Source organism: Pseudopipra pipra, chromosome 6 (assembly GCF_036250125.1).
Source record: "Pseudopipra pipra isolate bDixPip1 chromosome 6, bDixPip1.hap1, whole genome shotgun sequence".
Lineage (NCBI taxonomy): Eukaryota > Metazoa > Chordata > Aves > Passeriformes > Pipridae > Pseudopipra > Pseudopipra pipra.
In genome coordinates, this window is record NC_087554.1 from 50919496 (window position 1) to 50939543 (window position 20048).

General features: G+C 39.5%; 1 protein-coding gene across 4 annotated transcripts in view; it reads left to right on the forward strand.

Annotated features, from left to right (window-relative positions):
• Positions 1 to 395: 395 nt before the first annotated feature.
• BDKRB2 (bradykinin receptor B2) overlaps positions 396 to 20048 on the forward strand; it is a 29991-nt gene continuing 10338 nt past the window's right edge. Inside the window, exons 1-3 of one of the 4 annotated variants that reach the window (XM_064659087.1) lie at positions 396 to 481; positions 16468 to 16571; positions 18993 to 19133. In XM_064659087.1, coding sequence (XP_064515157.1) covers positions 19091 to 19133 — 43 coding nt within the window. In that variant the 5' untranslated portion in view covers positions 396 to 481; positions 16468 to 16571; positions 18993 to 19090. Of the gene's footprint in view, positions 482 to 16467; positions 16572 to 17524; positions 19134 to 20048 lie in introns of those variants that run through there. The other 3 variants (XM_064659089.1, XM_064659090.1, XM_064659088.1) reach the window with 3 other exon arrangements.

Here is a 20048-nt window from a genome sequence, read left to right on the forward strand (position 1 = left end):
TAAGATATTTGATGTTTTCTGTTTTAAAGATCCAAGTCCTCCTAAAAGCTGACTTGTTTAGCTCTTGATTGTGTCTAACACCAATTAAATATGCACATGCCATTTGCCAAAATCAAGATAAGAACTCTGTGAGTACATGATCATGCACAATTCTGGAAGCTGTTATGCAAACACATGACTGTTTTATACACACACTGGGGCATATCAGTATTTTAGCCGTGTTTATGTTGTTTACTGCCCATATTAAAATATCAGTGGTCTCAAACTGGGTACAGTAGATAAACATTGCTTTTAAAATACAGTATGGGAGAAAACCCAGGAATATGATGTCATCAGCAGAGGGATGAGTCTGCTATGTTCAGGGAGGGGCAGTAAAACCAGAAGTTAGACTCATTCATACTACAGAAGGAGCTTGACTGTTCCCAGAGACGTGTTGCACTTCACTCATTTGTATCTGCTTAGTAGTGAATTTGCAGTCAAGGTATGTTTTTCCACTTCTCTTACTTATGAAAATTTCTTATTATTTAGAATCAGTGTAGTTTTTTTCTTCTTGAAAACCACTAATTGAATTGTTAATGTTTCTGGTTCAGTGACAAAAGATCTGATGTTTTTGTTTTTCCGGGAACACAGAGAAGAAAAATAATTATTGCTAATGTAATTTTATAACTTCTCAGGGTTTGCATAACGGTAGAGTTTACAGAAAAATGCTTTATTTCAAATTACCCAATGTATCAAAAACACAGGGTGCTTCACCTCCCTCAGATACCATCTAGTGTACAGGTTATGGGACGATAAGGATTTCTCCTGTCCAGAAAATATTTCATGTCTGTAATCATACTATGGAAACAGTTTCTTTAATCACAAGACAATAACCAGAAAGTACAAGCAGCTAACTTTGTTTTCAGCTGAGGAAATTACCTACAAAATAATAGGGAGAAGCCAAAGGCAATTCTTTTCTGTACATACTGATAATTTTCTCTCTATTTACTATTTTGATTGTAAACTTTGTTGGGCAGGATGTGAGAGTGTGTGTGGGTGTGTATCTTATGCTGCTAACCTGTCTCTGCATGGTTTGAATGGCAAAAGCTAAACCTTTAAAGTTTTTAAAGAAGAAGCAAAGGTTTGGATGACCTTTAAGCTACACTATCAGGTTCTTTCTAACATCTGTATGTAAATAAAAAATTGCAGTAGGAGCATGATTTAGAAGATGCCGATAAACACAAAGAAAAGCTTAGAACTGGGATTGTAATCAGAATCACGTAACAGAAAGAGGAAAAGTTGAAATATATGTTATACTTTTAGCTATTCATTTTCCATTACTCAGTATCTTAAGAAGCTGTCCTAGCGTAATAATAGTAAATAGCCATAAAGTAAAAATTGTTCAAATAGTTTGGCATTAAAATTCTTGGTTTTATATGCTGTGTGTAATCTTACAGATGCCATTTCCTAAGATAGAAGTATACTTTTATCATAAACACCTGGACATATTTTCTTAAGAAGCTAGAAAACAGTTAGGAAAAAAAACCCACCTCTATTTTTACAGCTGAGTCTCTAGTATTGAAGTATCAGCATATTGAGTAATATCAGTCATATGGTTTTTATCTTGCCTGCTGCTCTCTGAGAATGTGCAATCACCAAGAAAAAAATTAGGGAAGCATCTTAGCACTTCAGGATCATTGGTAGACTTCCAAATATATTTGTCTTGTTTTCAGTATGAACAGTGAAAACACAAAGAATAAACACACTAAATTTAATAAAGACCTTGAAATAACCAGAGCACAGATGCCTCCAGAAAATCTTTGTCAAGTTTTCCACTGGGCCTCTGAGCACATGCTAGAACACGACTAATTGAGTTACTCAGAGTTACCTGAACATTTTGTACCGACAATCTAACAAAAGAACAGCTTTTCCTACTGGATTTAAGCTTCCCGAAATTAGCACCTCATTCTTGAACAGGAAAAGAGCTTTAAAAATTCTTATAGCTAGGTAATATTTGAAGTATTTTCTCAGGCAGAAAACAAAAGGAATTTGGGAGAATTTTAGCACATTCATTATGAAGACCCTAAAACTTGTTGTTTAAGAATAGCCAGTGTTTGATAGTCTGTTTTTCACAGAAAGAAGAGAGTCAAAATCTCTTAGATGCCTAAATTCCACTGTTTCCAAAATTACAGTAGGAAAAAAAAAAAGGAAAGAGCATATTGCAAGTCCAGGAAAACTTATCAGCAAATAGAGCTTTGTTTTCAAAACAAATTCCCTCTCAGTAGCCAAATCAACAGGAGTACACCTGAACTCGTTAGCAATGCTAATCAATATGAAGTTAAAATAAAAAAAAAATCTGAGAAAAATGCCATTTAGCTAAAACCTTCACTTTTCTTTAAAATTACACATTAGCCTTGTTCTCTTGTCCCTCATGTTTTTTTAAAACTCCCTGTCAGTGTTTCATGCAGTTGCATTTCCCCTACCTTATCTAGAGGTTTATCTTCCTTCCCTCTTGCATTTAGCATACTTCACGAAGTGAGCTGAAAAGTTATGTGTCTGCCTGGCTGACACACAGCTGTAAAGAAACAGAGTACTTTGAAGTGGAGACAAAAGCTGTCCTTTGCCAGCCCTCTGTAACCGGGGTGACTCTGGGTGAGTGAGTAGCTACAAAAGAATCACACCCTACAGCGCAGTCTTTGGGTGCTCACTCACAAACCCGGTGGGTGGCAGGCAGATGGCTCAGTCAGCTTCTCCCCTGGGATTAAGAGGGAGGAGAGGGCATCCCAGAATTGTCACAGCCCTGAGGTTCGATCGCAGTGGGAAAGCACAGAGGTTGAGAGCACCAGAGCAACACTTTGAATTTGTGCTCTGCAGGTTGTCTTCATACAGATGAAGTTATAACTACTACTGATCACCACAGTGGTGACACCTCATTTACTTAGAAGTAAAGCTAATGAACTGATTCTGAGGGACCCTGGTCATGGTCCAACACCCCATTAAGGAGTTAAACACTGGAGAACAGGTGCAAATGGGATACAGACCAGAGAAATACAGGGAGTAAAGTTGCCTGCTGAAAGCATGTGTCTTCAGTCTGATGATAAGCAAGTCCAAAGCATTCAAACATTGTGGCAAAGTTGCTGTATCAAACTTCACCAAAATACTTCAGGACTCTTGATGTTCCTTGAAAGGGTGGACTTGACTTACTTTTGCTGCTGTGCTATATTTAATTCCCCTATATGTTAGCTCCTCAACTTGATTCAGCAGGGTTTGGCTGGTTTGTGTGATCCCTGCAAACAAATCTGATTATCCAGGTTTGCAGATTCATTAGTACTGCCAGAGTGGTGATAATGTTGCAGACAAAGGCACACTTCAGACTATGGCTAATTTGCAGAGAATGTCAAAATGCAGAATTCCATTTTTCCCACTTGTGTTATCTGAGATTACTGTTAAAATCCACAAAAAAATGGTGAGTGAGCTATGATTAGAGGTTCAGGTCTCTTTAATGTTAACAAAATTTATACATGCATGCCCAGAGGCAGAGATGGCCACAGGTGCTTTTCCTCCTCCATTGTTCCTGCTTTGGTAGAAGGGAGTACACTGCAGGTAACGTTTTTGGGACCCTCACCCTGATGTCTGGAGGTGGTCTGTCCCTTTGCAAAGACTGTAAGATTTCCTATCAGCTGTCTGACTGACAGAAGGGCTGCTGCTCTGAAGTGGCATGGGTTACAAAAGGTTCCCTTCCAGAAGGGTGATGTGATCCCTCTACACAAACACATGGAGCACAGCAATAACCCAAGCCACTTTCCTCATGTGAAGGGTAAGCTGCCTGCAGAGCATGGGCAGGCCAGTAAAGAGGAAGTGTTTCATTTTTTAAAAAAGCAATTGTTACGCTTTCACAATTCAAGGGTGGGACCTGATCCTTAAATAGGTAAGTAGGAAGACAGAAATATTGCAGTACGTGTTTGTAGCTTTTCTCTCAGCTCTGCATGCACCTCTCACCTCTTTCTCCAACAGTCTTTCTCTATAAGCTATATTCTACACTCTCTGTATTACATTTGGCTTCTGTTTAGATTATAAACTCCTTGAGGCACAGCTTGTCCCTCTGCTTGCACGACTTTTGCACATTGATTATACCTGAAGCCTCTGGGCATCAGTGTAACACAGACAGTATATGGCAGTGTCTGCAGAGCAGTGCTCCTGGTCCTATTTGGTAGACTGTGGAAAAAAACACACCAGGCAAACATCCAGATGAAAAGACATAAAAAGGTGGTATAGGCTAGAGCCTCAGCTGGACCGAATGCTCTCAGCACCATCCAAATCAGCATCAGCAGAGGAATGACAGTGTATAGCAGATGAGGTCTTACAGATCTATCAGCAGAGAAGAATGATTTGCTTACTGTTAGCCTGCTTAATGAGCATTTCATTGACACATCCTTTTTTTCTGGTTTTATTCCCCAAAGGGAAAGGTCTGTGAAAGGCTTGTTTTCCTAGGTGTCAAATCAGGAGATTAGAAAGAAACTTATGCCATATCTCTTCCCTTACTTATCACAACAAGTAAACTTTTTTCTGGGACACAAAATACGCTCCAAATCAAATTTTAACCTCTGTAACTGTATAGCTTGAGTTCAAGGCTGAACTTCAGCCAGTGAATCTTACAACCAGTCTAGTGTCATCAGGTTATTTATTATAATGGTCTCATCTGAGTCTGTGATACCTGAGCTCAAGGATGAATTTCTTATTTCTTTTCTTCAGGCTGAGTCACCTAAAACAAACCCTCCAGACACTGTTTGTACTCTGGAGAGCCCTCTCACATGCTCCTCGTGCAGGATCCTGTTTTACCTGCTCAAGACCAGCTCGTAGATGGCCATTCTCCGTGGCATCACCTAGAGAGGTTTGCCGTGCCTGGTCCTTCTAGTGCTGAGAGAGCACACAAGTCACTTTCTCCCAGAATACACAGCAAAAGGGCAGACAAATGCTTTGAGGCACAAAAGGTGACTAGGAAATAATTGCTTTGCGGAAATTCTATCTCCTCCCTCTCTATACACACAGAGATGTATATACAGACACACATATATATACACACCCATATGGACAAACACATATACAGATTTGCTAGCATCTTGTCAGAGATGTAAAATACATGTCCTTTTGCATAATGACATTATCCATCCTACACATTAGTAGGGGACAATTCTACATGGAACCTTCACCACTTTCCTCGCAGATTTTTTGCCTTTTACAAAACAATGAGCAAATATTTTCATCAGAGGTTTCTGATATGTCAATCCATTAGGATCAAGAGAGTTCCATTTGTTTATTTATTTTTCTTTGTCTGGGCAAGAATCTTTTTTTTTTGTTTCAGTAAATGCCAAAATTTCCAAGTCATGAAGATCTGGAACTATTACTCATGGGCAGGTAAACAAGTAAATGCAATTATCTGCTTCCAAGCCTTCAATCTGTGTAGAGATTTAGAGTAAATAGCAAACTCAAATAAGATGGAGAATTTGGAATAGCCATTTACAAGAACAAGGGCACCAGTTCAAGACTTAAGAGCTTTCTCAATAATTTTATTCTATTTTTTTTTTTTTTGTCCTCTGTGAGTTGCAAGTTCATTTTCAAAATGATACTATTCCAACCTGGTTGAAGTAGTCATAATGAATTAGACATGAATGCATTTCTTTAATGGCTGGGATATTGGTCACAGAAGTCTTAATTTATTAAATGCGCATCTTTTTAAAAACAGCATGTGCAGGCAGGTCATATAAGACAATTATGTGCTCTCACCTTCTACTTACATCATTCTTTTCAGAAATTATTTTTTTTTCATTAAAAGAGTCACCTTATAGCTCAGAAATTACAGTCAGCTGGCTCAGCAAAAGGGACATTTCCCAGAAGTAGAAGGAAGTAGAAGTAGCAAAGTACAGTCAGTTTTGTGTAGGTGTTTCCTGCAACATTTTGGCAGTAGTCTTTTTTGGAAATGTAAGACAGCAATTTTTTTTCTTCTACAATACATTTAGAATACAATGTATTTTTCACAATACATTTAGTCTACAAATTGGCATTCGAATCATACCACAGTTTATAGGGTCTGAGACATCTAGAGCTTCGTTCTGCTACACTTTGCATCATGTATCACTGTAGAAAGGTTAAGCAGTTTCCACTGTACATTTGTCTGTGGTTTTAAAAAAGTGTTACATGGAACACATTAATAAGGTTTGCCTTAGAATAAATTGACTCAGGTCAAATAACTCTAAAAAATCAAAGAGAAGTTTGACTCTAAACACAAGAATCAAACAATTTCAGATTTTGGACTATTTTGAAGTTGGGTAAAATAGAGATCCATATTGTGTAAACTATCTAAGTTTTCTAACATTTTAAATTAAAATCCCAGGTAAAGCATATACCTGACTTGGGCAGGAACCCTTATCTGTTGTTTGGTTTGGAACTCTTTTCTGTCTTGGGAAATTTTACCCCTCTTTTTCCCTTCTTCCTTCCTTCCACCCCAACATCAGCATTTATCCTTCTTCATCCTTCCTTTTTTCCCAGCAGCAGCGTTTCTCCTCTGTTTCCCTTAGCAGCATTATGTTCCCTTCCAGAACTCACATCCGCTCATTTCTCTGTCACTTGTTCCTGCCCTGACATCCTGCCATGAGCCTTTGCTGCCTGCTGCAGAAAACTGTCGCATGCAATTCTACACAGAGCTTTATGTTCTATAGTAGTGGCAAAAGTGATGGTACACAAGTTCCAAGGTGACATGATTAACTTTAATCACAATATTTTTCAAAATTAACAAAGTCGGTCAGAAGACAAAATTCCAGTTTCAGAGAAAAATTGGTAAAGAGTCTTGACATTTTTAACAAAAGCAAGAAAACAAAACACAGAACAAATGCACACAGAGGATAAATCTGCCTGGGAATGGGGAGCACAGATAAGGGATTTTGAAAGCGACTTCCTTCTTAAGCAAGTGCCTGGGGGATAAACTATAGTGAATTGGGCTTCTTCATTCTATCTTTTTTTTCTGGAACTGCTCCACTTTGTAAAGATATTAAACTCTTAGTTGGCCAAAAAGAGCAAGAGTGGATCTGGGTCTCCTGTTGAGCTGTGGGCAGTCAGTACATCTTCTCCTCTGCTCAAAACCAGAAATGACATCTTCAAAATATTTTCTGTTGCATTGCCCAAATCTTTTGTGAAAAATCTCTCTTATAAAAAGAAAATTTTCTTTGGAAATTTTCTTTTTTTGATAGTCATTTTAATAGGAAGAGAAAATTCCCCTCCTCCAACACTTCAAAAAATATCTCCTACATAGCTGTCATAACACGTGTGAAGTACCAGAAAGCGTGATCCATTAACTGTGACAGAGTAGAGAGGCACAATCACCTCCCTCTGGGGCCACTCCCCTTTTTATGCAGCCCAGGATACAATTGGCTTTCTGGACTGCAAGTGCACATTGCTGGGTCATGTCCAGCCTCTGATCCACGAGCACCCCCAAGTCCTTGGCAGGGCTACTCTCAATCTGTTCATCCCCCAGCCTGTATTGATAATGGGGGTTGTCCTGACCCAGGTGCAGGACTCTGCATTCTGCCTTGTTGAAACCTATGAGGTTCACAGGCCCATCTCTCAAGCTTGTCAGGTTCCTTCTGGGTGGCCTCCCTTCCCTCTGGATGGCATCTCTTCCCTCCAGTGTGTCAACCACATCGCACAGCTTGGTGTCATTGGCAAACTTGCTGAAGGTGCCACTGTCCGTGTCAACAACAAAGATGTTAAACCTTTCCTTTTTCTTAGTTTTGGGTATGATAGTTCTTTGTAGGAGCTGTGGCATATACTAAAGGAATCTGTCTCTCTGACTAGATTGTTATCCTGTATTTTTTTGTTGGGTCTGACATTCTGGAAAGAGCAGATAGACATATCGTCTTTGTGAACACCAGTGCTCAAACCCCATGTATACAGAGCGAAAAACAAACTGTCTGCACCAGGTTCCAGCAAGGCTCTGGCATCTCCTACTGCTAACAAAGGGATAACAATAAATTAATGCACAGTATAATTTCAACACACTGGCAAAGCCTGAAAAGGCAAAAATAAAAATGTAATCCAAACACTGACTCTTGTAAATCGGCACTGTAAATCACACTACTTCTCAGCTGGAGAAGTGTCCTGAACTTTCCAGACCTCTCAGTGTTGAAAGCCACATCTGTATTAGTACAGTTTAATCACCAAATCCCTATCAGTATGCATTTGAATATTCAGTTCTCCCAATAGAGATAAGGTGCATTCCCACTTAAGAACCAGAGTACCCCTGGGTTTTCAGCAGAAAAACAGACTCCGTTTGGATCCAGGTTTTATCTCCTGTTACTATCAAGGTAATTGCAACACTGTTTGAAATTCACTATAGTTACTCACACACACCATTTCCAGCATGTACATCTGGCTTTGAGCTTTTCTTTACAATATACACACTATGGTGATTTCCAACCATGCTAACTGAAAACTAACCTCTTTCCAATTGCAAATGCTTCATGTACTGGCTAAGTGAGGAGCAAATACATGAAAATAATATGAAATGACTGTCCCAGCTGCTCAAGAAATAGTGTAGCAGGATGTGTTTGACCTAGGAAGGGCAAAGCAAAATGACTTTCTGAAGTTTATCATTTAAGAAGTGAGGCACGCTACAGCCTAGGCTTCTCCTTGAGAGGGGAACTCACCATTACTTATGATGCCACACTCTGCTTTTAGTTCTTAAAAGAACATGAAACTCAAAACAAACAAACAAATAAAAAGCTCCAATTCTTTTAGTAAAAACAACCTGCCATTTAGACAATAACTATTGTGTCATGCTTGTATTGCCTTCCATGATACAAATTAGTGATGCTGAGGATCAATCTCTGACGTGGTCCATGAGAAAAACTATTCAGGAAGCTAAAATCTGGTAGCTACACTGCTTTAGTGTAGCTGTTGTCAGAGGTTCTAAATTAAACTAGGACCTTCTTCAGAAGCCCATGTATTAGGGTTGCTAACTTGAACAACCTGGGTAAATATCACCTCCTCTGAATTCCACCTGCTTGAAATTAAAGATGTAATTTTACTTAAACATTATACAGTTAATCATACTTTCTAGCCTATTCTGTTGTCAGAGCCCAATGTGCTGTTCGAAAATTACACCATTACTCAGTGAAGCCATCCATATGTCCTTTCAGTAAAAGACATTAAGAGAACACAAGGCATTATTACTAATTTACAGGAAGGACTGATTCTGCCTGCGATGCCTTCCGTGCTAAGGACTCTGCTTGCAGAGACCCATCAGTATGTGGCTCAGCAGTAGAAACAGCAGTAGTGACTGAAATATTTCTAGCTGCTGACAGGGATGACTTTGTAGTTGCAAATGTGTTTTTCAGACACAATGTGGTAAGTTAGAAAATCTTTTATTTTTTTGCAAAATACAACAGAGTAAAATAATCAGTTACCTGTATGATAAGAAATGAAGAAAGCAGTAGCTGTCAAAGAAATTGATATTAGACTTTGGAACAACAACCAGTCAGCCACATGTTCTGTGAGCTTCTGATATTTGCTATTGGAGACAACTGGGCTTCTCTCAAAAGCCATACTTGCGAAAGACAGGGGTGAATATGTGCAGGAAATGCTGCATTATTGCAAATACTTGACAACAGTAGAAACATAGCGATTGGAGGCACTGGAGATGGCAAATCTCTGCTTTTTTCATAAATGGCTGCCAAAATGTTCTCGAGGTGCTAGAAGCAAAGTGCTTTCAGGGCACAGAGCCAGTTTATCTGAAAGGCAAATCACTCTATTAAGTATTTAATGCTCAAAGGGACCACTACTGACAAATACTATTTAGCCATTAGACCTTCACATTTTACCTAGTCATGAGAACCTAATGCTGCTACCCAGGGAAAAGAGCAGTATTTCAATTGCTAAGAGAAAGGAGTGGCTAAACTGAGCTGAAGAGATCTGGTGGGAGTAATGCAGCCAGTGCAAAGCTTTAGAGAACATCCACGTGCATGTCAGTGAGGGAGACTTAAGTGGAGGTTTGTGCACTGCTGAACAACTCTTTTGTGCCTCCACTACAGCAAGGCGAATAAAGGAGCATCAGTTACCACGTGTTCTTGGGGAACTGATATGTTTCAAGATTTACAGCTTTTTCATCTTATAATTCCCCCGATGCTCTACTAATATCGTTCATTTCTTTCTGCAGAGTATTCCCATTGTTCTCTGTAACGAAGATATCAAGCAATTTATGTCGCTGGTCCAGCACTTCAGTGCTCTCCTGTCTTTCATACTGAGATCAAGCCTGTAACTACTCAGCTAGTCAAACCCCAAGACCAGTTCTGAGAACCCACCCTAAGAACAGCTCCTCCAAGCCACCTAGCAAAAACCATCATCAAGCCACTTGAAATTTCACTTTTTTTTTCCAGCTTATCTGTTTTGGCCAGGTACTTGCAATAGTTTTGATCATTCTGGGTTTCAGGAAAGGTTGTTTTCTAAAGCAGGAAATTCTCACTTTAACAAAGAAATATAATCTAGCTGCACAAGCTACTCTTGATAAAATCACAAGCATTTTATTTCTTTATCACTGGATGCAGGTTAGCTTAGCTATTCAGTGGGCTCAGGGTATTGTCTGCCAGTTGAGAGGCACATTATACTGTTTGATACTATCATACCTGCTGTTTCACATGGTATCAAACTCCTACAATGGATATTAAATTGATCTCAGACTGCTGGTGTGTTAAGTTCTGAATTTTGTAGTGGTGATGGGATACAGTAATCCCTTGTCTACAACACAGAATTCTTGTGATGCCTGCAATGCTCAGGGGAGCGAATACAACCTCCTTTGTCCATGTTCCAACCCGATAAATCTACATGTCATATCATAAAACTCAGGAAGTTTAGAATCTCTCATTTGTCTTCAGTTAAACTGTGCAAGTTATGATCATTCAGCTTTGTAGTCAGACACCATGAATGCAGCAGGGTTAAGGGACATGCAAGATTTCAGCTGCAGGGCAAGATTTAGGTTTTCCCAATGGTCCCTGTGTCGTTCCTGGGGCCAAGACAGGCTATTTTCACTGGAAGCAGGACTTTTGCTGGACAAATGTGCAGTTTGGCTGACTTCCACCCACTGTTATTTGGAAGACAGTGCAATGGGGGTAGATATTATCAAGCTAGGCATTGAACCAGCTAGAAACAGGAATAAATTAAGTTAATAAATTATCATCTTCTCAGGAATAGATCCAATGTTGAGTGTAAACTCTGCAGAGTTGAAAAATGTGAGCAAAGCATAATCTGATCATTGTCCCGATTGGAAGAAGCCTTTCAGTTAGTGATGGAAACTAGGGTGTTTTGTCAGTCTCACCAAATAAGACCAGGTTTTGAGTTTATTTCACCCACACTACAAAACAAGTGTATTGTTGTTCTTTACTTATTTCTACCTAGAAATAATCAGGGCCCTAGACAGCACTGTCTCCATCAAGCACATTTCCATTCCCCTTCACCTGTGTTACTTGCAAATTTGCAAGGGCCCATGACTTGCATCTGCCATCTTCATCTCTTTATTTTCCTCTGCATCTCCTCTGTCTGTGTCTTTGAGAAGGTGAGCCACTCAGTCTGAAGGCTGGACTGAGTAAGAATCTTAAACAAGTGCATTCAGGGATGAGCCCTATGCCGGCATTATTTAAAATGCCTGCTTAGGGAAGTAGCAGCATTCCTGCTTATATTATTGTTGTAAGCTAGTGCTTGTCCACAAAAGCACCAAAAAACTTGAGAAAATGAAGTAAAAAACTTGATGCCACTTGCAAAGTTCGACCCTGTACCCCTTACCTTACCAAGGATGAAATACAAAACATCATTTTGGACCAAATAGGAAAATCAAGTAAAGATAACCCAAAAGAATGTAAGTCAAACAAGGCAGCAAATGGACACGAAGCTCATTGTTATGCTCAGGGTTTTAGGAAAACAGATGCTGTCAACGAAGCTCAAAATACCAGTATGCAAAAGCAGACTGATCCAGTATCATATACATGGGAAACCACAGAGGAGTGATAAGGCTCAGTGTCAGAAGTGATAGGGCTCACCCCATCTCTGAAAGAGCAGACATAGCCTGGAGTGCCCTAGTCCAAACCTGAACTCTAGGCATGGGCTGAATCTGCACCATGCCACAGTTTCCATGAAAAAGTTCTCAAGGAAGAATTCTTGTGATTGACTGTTCTTCACTCCTGCAGTGCTTTTGCAATCCCATTCCTACTGCAGCTCCCAAATTTCTCACTCTACTGACGCTAAAAGGCTAATTGTTGGCTGAGCTTTGGACAACGAGCATTCATGGATAACCCTATCTGTTCTTATATGGGAAATGCCAGAAAGAACAGAACAAAATACCCTGCCAGCCTTGCAGAGTGAGCTTGTGGTCAGTTTTCTCCTGTTTGAATATTTTCCTTCCCGGTTGTCAAAACATTTTGAGTAAACACTACAACACACACGGAAAAAGTGTGTTGTGCAAGAGTAACATGCTTTGCTGTAGGAGAGTCAGAAAGTTATCATCTTGGTTCAGGGACACACAAAGCTTCTTGGGACTCGTGACACCAGGTTGTGGAGCAGAGTCACATGAAGTCGAAGGGGGCAGGAGTGGGGTGGGCAGGAGTAAACTCCTGAAGAATTAAAGACTTGACAAGAGTAGCAACTAATTTTGTATTCACAAGGAGAGGGAGAAGGAGTTATGAGACTGATATCATAAACCTTGCAGTTCATTATTTAAGTATTTATACTAATTTGAAATAGCTTCATAAAGACAAATGCTCTCAATCAACATTGCTCAATAAACTTGTGGTCTCTTAGTATCATCATCATCATCATCATGGCTAGGCTTCACAAACAAAGATTTGGGAAAGGCTCTATCCATATTTGTTACAAGGCCTCTTAGTATACAGGCATGTGAATCACCTGAGTTCCAGATTTTATTCCAAGTTAAACAGAATAGAGACTTGGAAATAGGTCTTTCATCTGCCCAATGACTACAAAGAAAGGAACAAACTCGCTTATGTTTGTTAACACTCAGATTTAAGATCTTCATATACTTCATTTCTTCGTAGACATATGCTGTCTTGAGAAAGCTGGAGATAGGGGAAAAAATAACTCTGTAAATCAGAACAGCTTAAACTTTCTGAGTGTGTGCTGGGAGGGGGTGAAAGATAGTAATATTTGTTTTAAGAGTGGTTTGATAGTTTTTGAATTAAATTTCTTTCTACAATAATAAAAGTTGCCGAGAAATACAGGAAGTTCTACTGTGTTTACTAATCCATCATGCGTAAATGGGAAAGGAAAAGCTGCACAACATTAACATAATAGAAATCTCCAGGAAAACAAAATGCTAAACCAGCTATTAAGGTTTAAATTTAACTTAGGGAGTGGTTGCTGTGAGCACATCACTATGTACAGGTTTTGTATGCATCACATTTTCAGTTCTTGATGGACCCACAGTGGCAGATCTCATTTGCTTTAATTGATAAACTCTTTCTAATATTAGCAGAAGGTTTATTGTGGAAAAATAAATGAGGGATTTACCCTCATATTTCATTCCTTCATCCAAACTACACATATGCCTCAAAACAACCCTAGAACAGTGTTCAAGAGATTTGGTATTTTCTATTATTTATTTGCTTATGCCTTTCTCTTTTTAATTTATTGACGCTTTGATGCAGCCTTTCTCTGCAAAAGGAATGCTCTCACTCAATGTATCACCAACAGCAATGTTTTGATGGGATACTTTCTGAAGTCCAGGGTCTGTGAAAGGTTTCCATACAAGAGTTACACAGCTCCAAAGAACAGCTAAGTGAGCTAACACATACAACAAAACTACAACTAAATCTTTATGGCAAGGGCATCCACCTAGCCCTTGTGCTCACCACTGACTGGAAGTGTTCATGTAGCCTCATAACAGATCACCTGAGAAATTTTAACAGGAAAAAGATTTCTGAGAGACTGAACCCACGCACATTTGTAAAAATACTCTTAGTAAAATTACTGCTTACTTATTATAATAATACACGGCATTTATAAATATTACAATAGGAAGTTTAGATGATCAGAGCTATATGGCAGCACATTTCTGATTAAATGTGTGTTTTCTCTTCTCTGTAATTCTGAGATGGAAGAGAAAATATTTCTTCAAGGAAAGTGGTTAATTTAAAAAGTTATTTCTTGCTGAACATTTTTAGCATATATTACCCTTGAGACAGTTATGAAAAGCTAAAATATAGATAGGCTTTACATCAGTTTTGAGCTCTGAAAGCTAGGATTGTTTTAAAGGACTAATTCCCAGGAGACTCTTTTCCATATCTGCTTCTGCTATAATTCTGCATTTCATTTTAGAACTATAATGCTCTATTTTATAGTCTCTATAGTGGTCTATAACACCTAAAGATTTTCTTTTTTTCACAGTGGAGTTATGCCTCCCACCCTCTAATGCTTGTACTAAGATCATGGGGTAAAGGAGCCCCAGCAAGGTAGAGGGGTGCTTCAGAAAATCCAGGGTATCTTGCTTGTCTCTAGAAGACCTCTCAGATGTCCTATATCATATATCAACCCCACGCAGGTATCCCAGACAGCCTACACTTTCCAAAATACCCACATCCAAGTGCCTAAATTGCCTTCCAAATACCTGGCTGCTGCTTTCCCTCAAAATCACCAATTTTTTTAATTGTCTCTATGCACACTGAATACAACTCCTCAGGTCTTCAGTGAAAAGAAAAGCAAAACTCCCTATTACTATGCCAGATCGATTTGTCAACAAATGTAGATTTCTGTTTTAATTTCCTGTGCATTCCTCCTGCTTCACTGCCTGAATGTCTCTGCTTAAGTATTCCAGTTCTTTTTCTCTCTCTGGCATTTTTTTTCTTCTCTAACAGCCTAACTGAAGCAATATAATGACTAGAAAGATAAACAGAACAGTCAGTACATGCTGAAAGTTGGCTCCAACAGCCCAGTGTGGCACATGGTAGTCCTGATGCAGAAGACTAACTCAGCATTTAACAGTCTCTAGTATTCTCCTCTCAACTTCTTGCTGCTCAGGTTCTGCTTTCCTGGCACCCAGGCTGCTTTCTGTCATCCTCTGAAAACACCTATTAACATAAAAAACCTTCTCTCTGGTTTCTTATGTAACTTAGACAAGCCAGTTTTGTGTCTCAAAATTAAAAATAATTTAAAAAAATAACTTTAGTGAAGGCCAGTTCCCACAGTGCTCTCAACAAAACCTCCACAGCTTCATAAGGAGCCTCATTGAACAAGGGCACCTCAGTAAGATGGGAAAATCCAACAAGCTAGAGCACTTGCTGCTGAAATGCAGCTTTTAGAAACTAGTGACCTGGTCTAGTGCAAGGTTCCCTGTCCGTGTCAGGGGGGTTAGAACTAGATGATCTTTAAGGTCTCATCCAAACCAAGCCATTCTGTGATTCTATGATTTTAATTTGATGGCCCTAATCTACCTGGAATTTTCATTTATTAGCACAAGAAGCACAAATCAAGGAATTTAGGATAATGTAGGCTGGAAGGGACCTTGGAAGGTCTGTAGTACAACCTCTTGCTCAAAGCTGGGTCAGCTACAAAATCAAATTATGCTACTCTGGGCTTTATCCAGCTGGGTATTTAAAACTTCTGAGAATGACAAGGCTGAAATTTAATGATTTAATAGCTGGAGAAAAGTGAAAATCCTGTGTTTTGGTCCTGAAACAGCCTCTAATGTTAAATTTATTATTTTCTGGTTCAGATTAAATACAATTATTGTACTAAAACTGCTCTATCTGAACAACAGCAACATCCAGCTTTGGTGAGATTTGGACCATTTTGGAGGGCATTTTCAGTAGAAAAGTTTCTAAAATATTGATGGTGTCAAGTCACAGGTCAAACACAGACTGTGATTCAAATATCACCACCAAATCTGAACTAAATCAAAACCCTGTTCATAATGAGTCCAGTCTTTTTCTGTATATAAATGCCCTGTATATATTCAGCACTTCTCTCTGAACCAGCTCATATTTTCCTCCTTCTTCCAGCTCTCACCTTCTCCAGCCATTCTGTTCTTCTCCATCTCAGTTAAAACTATTTTACACAGAGATAATACCTTTTGTCAGAATCATCCCAGTTATTGGATGAGATGTATAAAAAGCATTAAAAAATAACTTACCAGGTTGTTTAAGGCTAAAAAGTATGGAATTTTTTTAGGAAATTATAACTCTGGAGAGTCTAAACTAAGAACATTCAAAATTTCCACTTAGGAAAAAAAATGTTATGCAAAGTGCTTCAGTGCACTTGATTGGCCCTGTGCTCTCTCCATACCTTTCTTTAGTTGATTACAGACCATATTGGAATTGAATGGCTTCATCTCCCACCCAGGGAGAAAAATTAGTAGCCTCTGCTCACCTTAGTCCCATTTTTATTGAAACAACTGTTTTAACAGAACAACTTTCTTTTTTCCTTTTTTTCCTAACACAGTTGATGCAGACGCCCTTAACGATAACTGCAGAGCGAGAGCTTCTTTCCATTGTGTGCTTCAAGTTTACACACTGAAGAGTATCTAAAAATCACACTTTTGAGAGGTAACTTTTCTATATATTTTCTTTATTGCCTTAATTTTCTGACAAATTATGGGGTTGATTTGTGTTAAAAATAACTTTTTATTTTGTAAGGTTATTTCTGCCCCAGTCAAGTTCCTGAATCTGGTTCAACATGAAGCCTCTCGAACCGTGAGGGCAGCTGTAAGGCAAAAGGGACAGTGAAGGGTGAATGAAGAGCAGGAAACATTTAAGTTAACATTGCCGCAACAGTGTCCGCTGATCTACAACCTCAGATGTGCTAAACCCCATTAGAGATTCATTATACAAAAATTGGCAATTAAAAATTAAAGTCATGGGGTCAGTAAAAGCAGAACATTTTAGGAATGTTTCTGACGCTTCCTTTATCTCTCAAAAATAATTAATGCCTCCACAATAAAACAGAATTAAAAGGACATTCTGAGAACGTTGCGGAACACATTTCAGAGATGCTACAAGAGTGATATAATGTTACCTTTCCACATTCAGCCAGGCAAAGATACAAATCAAACCCATTTTATCACCACAGAGAGGTGTACAAGCAGTCTCATTGAGCTCAGATTAGATGGAAACGAGGGTCTCAGTGAACTGGGGATAGATGATAAAGGTGATTTTTTTCAAGAGTAAAGGTTGCAAGAAGAGGAGGTTGAAATAGAAGCTTTGAAAATAATCCTTATGGAGAAGGTAAAGAATTTATAAAAAGAATGTCTTGTCTATATTTTTGTTCATACTTAGCTCTAAGTCCATCACAGAAGCTGACCTCAATCTTCCACACACCTTTGGGTTCCTGCTGAGCAATGCCTTTGCTCATGCTATCCCATCACATGTGCTTCAGGCCTGCTAGACCTGTAGGTGTGGAGCTGAAGGAGAAAGTATGCATTGAGATGGGAAAATCCAACTGCTGCTCCTGAGAGTAGCAGCAGTACTTACACAGATTCAGCAGGACATGGGCTTCCTTGCACACACCACACTGCTGAGGACTGCCCTATACACAGCAGCTTTCAAACTCCTGATATTTCCTATTTCAGTCACAGCATATCTGTCAGGCAGACACCTTTTTTATTCTTATGGCTCTGACAGTTCCTCTGTTAAATTTGGGGCTTTTACACTAGCATAAAGAAGCAAGGCTGCCAGGCTAATAGGCACCCCCAGCAAACACCTGGCCATCCAAGCTGGGCTCAGAGATGTTCAGGAGGACAAATCCACACAAAAAAATGCATAGTATCAAAGCAGGCTTGGTTCTGCACAGAAACACAAAGTTAGAGGAGAGGCTGTGACAGCCCTTGGGTGTTTTGCTGTTTCTTTCTGTAGCTGAGCTATTTTCTAAAAAAGTACCATGTCACAAGTCAGCCAGTGCCCCTCTCAGTTTGCAGCCATTCACTCAAAGCCATGTTTGTCCTCCCAGCTTTTCCACTCCTCTGTGCCACTGACACCCAGCTGTATATAGAGCTGTATGTATGTATGGCAAGCCATCTGTATGCATCTGAAAACACTTTTGGCCACTGACAGCACTTAAAAGAAACCAGGTAATTGTAAAATTCTGCTAAGGATGCTACAGATTGGGTGTCATACTTATCCTTCATAAAGCCTTGATAAGAAATCCCTGAGATGAATGGAAAACAGCTGCTCTCTAGACAACATTCATCATGAATGATTGTCCATCACAGAAATCTCTCATTTGGAGAAGGGAGGCCTTTGGCCCACTCTTTCCTTTTTCCTTGCAAATTGAACTATGCAGGATAACACCAGGACTGGGTACCCATGCTTTTTAATATTCCCTCTTTTGCTCCAGCAAACCACATTATAGCAGTTAACATCATAATAGCATTTATCTGGTTTAGGCCCCACCTTTTGTCCCTGAGGACTAGATTGGCAAGGTTAATATTATGACAATCTCAGAATACACTAATTAGAAATTTCACACCTTGTTTCTGCAAGATGTAACCAGCAAAGTCACAACAGCTTTAAAATATGCTTTACAAAGTCCCTTCCTTACTCCCACAGCGTAGATTATTGCAGGTAACATTGCAATAACCTGAATACTTATTACACATTTCAGAACTTGTCCTTGCATAACATGACTGAGAACATCATAAGACTATAAGTTATTCACTATATCTTAGCTTACAGTAAATGTTTAGCACAGTACAAGGAAAGATTAACACCAGTGGTGGTACTAATAGAATCATGAGTTCAGTAGCTGTAGGGCTTCATCCTGATGCAAAACAGATTGTGAAAAACATTCACCTGAAGCATCATGCCCTATCTGGGGAATAAAGCTGTCCTGGAGCTTGCTCACATCCAGTAGCAGCATTAACTGAGCTCTGACCCTTTTTACCCTGTCATTCCATTCCTTAGCTCACAGTTCTTGATCCTTCAAGGGCTTTTTGTTCCCTTTCATCATATTCCCCTTCTTTTCTTTCACAGGCCTCAGCACGTATGCCTGTAGCATGGATACTTTTCCTACACACATGACATTCTAAGATTAATCACTCTCCTGGACTCCTTGGCTTGATGATAAACTCATGCCTGTCTCCTGGCATGCTCCCTTCAGTGCAGCATGTACAGGTCAGTTCTTGAACAGCAGGACATCCCAGAGGGTTACCAGGCAATACCAAGGTGCACTAATGACTCTGCCCAGCCCTCAGAGCTTTCAGGCTATGTCACTGGTGACCACCATCTTTTTGGAGTCCTACTTCACTTGCCTGTAATGACAATCCAACAGTCCAACAACTACAGTTATTAGCCCTTTTTTTCCCAGTCCCTCTGCAAGGGTTCCTAATTTGTAGCATTGGCAGGATCTGTCCATCACTCACTCAAAGTATCCCTGCATGAGTCAACCCCAAAGCCTTCCTCCCTTGGCAAGGGCAGTGTCTACAAGAGGCACAGAGCTCACTGCCTCCCACACAGCCCACCCTGCAACCCTCCTTTGTTGAAACATTGCCTTTTGTACCCAATGCTATTAGCAAAAATATTCTAGAACAACATGAGATAATAGCTGACAGTGGGGTTAGTGACTGTCAAGGAGGAGGTAACTCACAGTAGGAGCTGCACGCCATCAGGGTCAAATTCAGCCCCCAAAGGGATCCCTCAGAATCAGTAATGAGAGATTACTTCAGCTGAGAAGTGTTTCAGTCAAAATTGTCAGACAAAATCTTACTAAGAGTCTCTGCTGGGATATTAGGCCTGCCTTGCATTGCACAGGAAGTATTTGTGGAGAACGTGAGAGGATCAGATTTATTTTCACCAACCTATGATAAGAAGATGGCAAATCACTTCCTTTTCTTAGTTGTGGCTTTGTCAATCATAATTTATTCAGTAAGCACATACTTCAAATTACTTTCCTCTGCTATACAGAACAGCACCAAGCACATCATTTTAGCCCTAAATATTATGATTTTTAAATTGATCGTTGGCACACCTTATGTTGTTCTTTACCCCATTTTTATCAATGCTTTATGGAAGGGCTTGGGGTGGGGACCA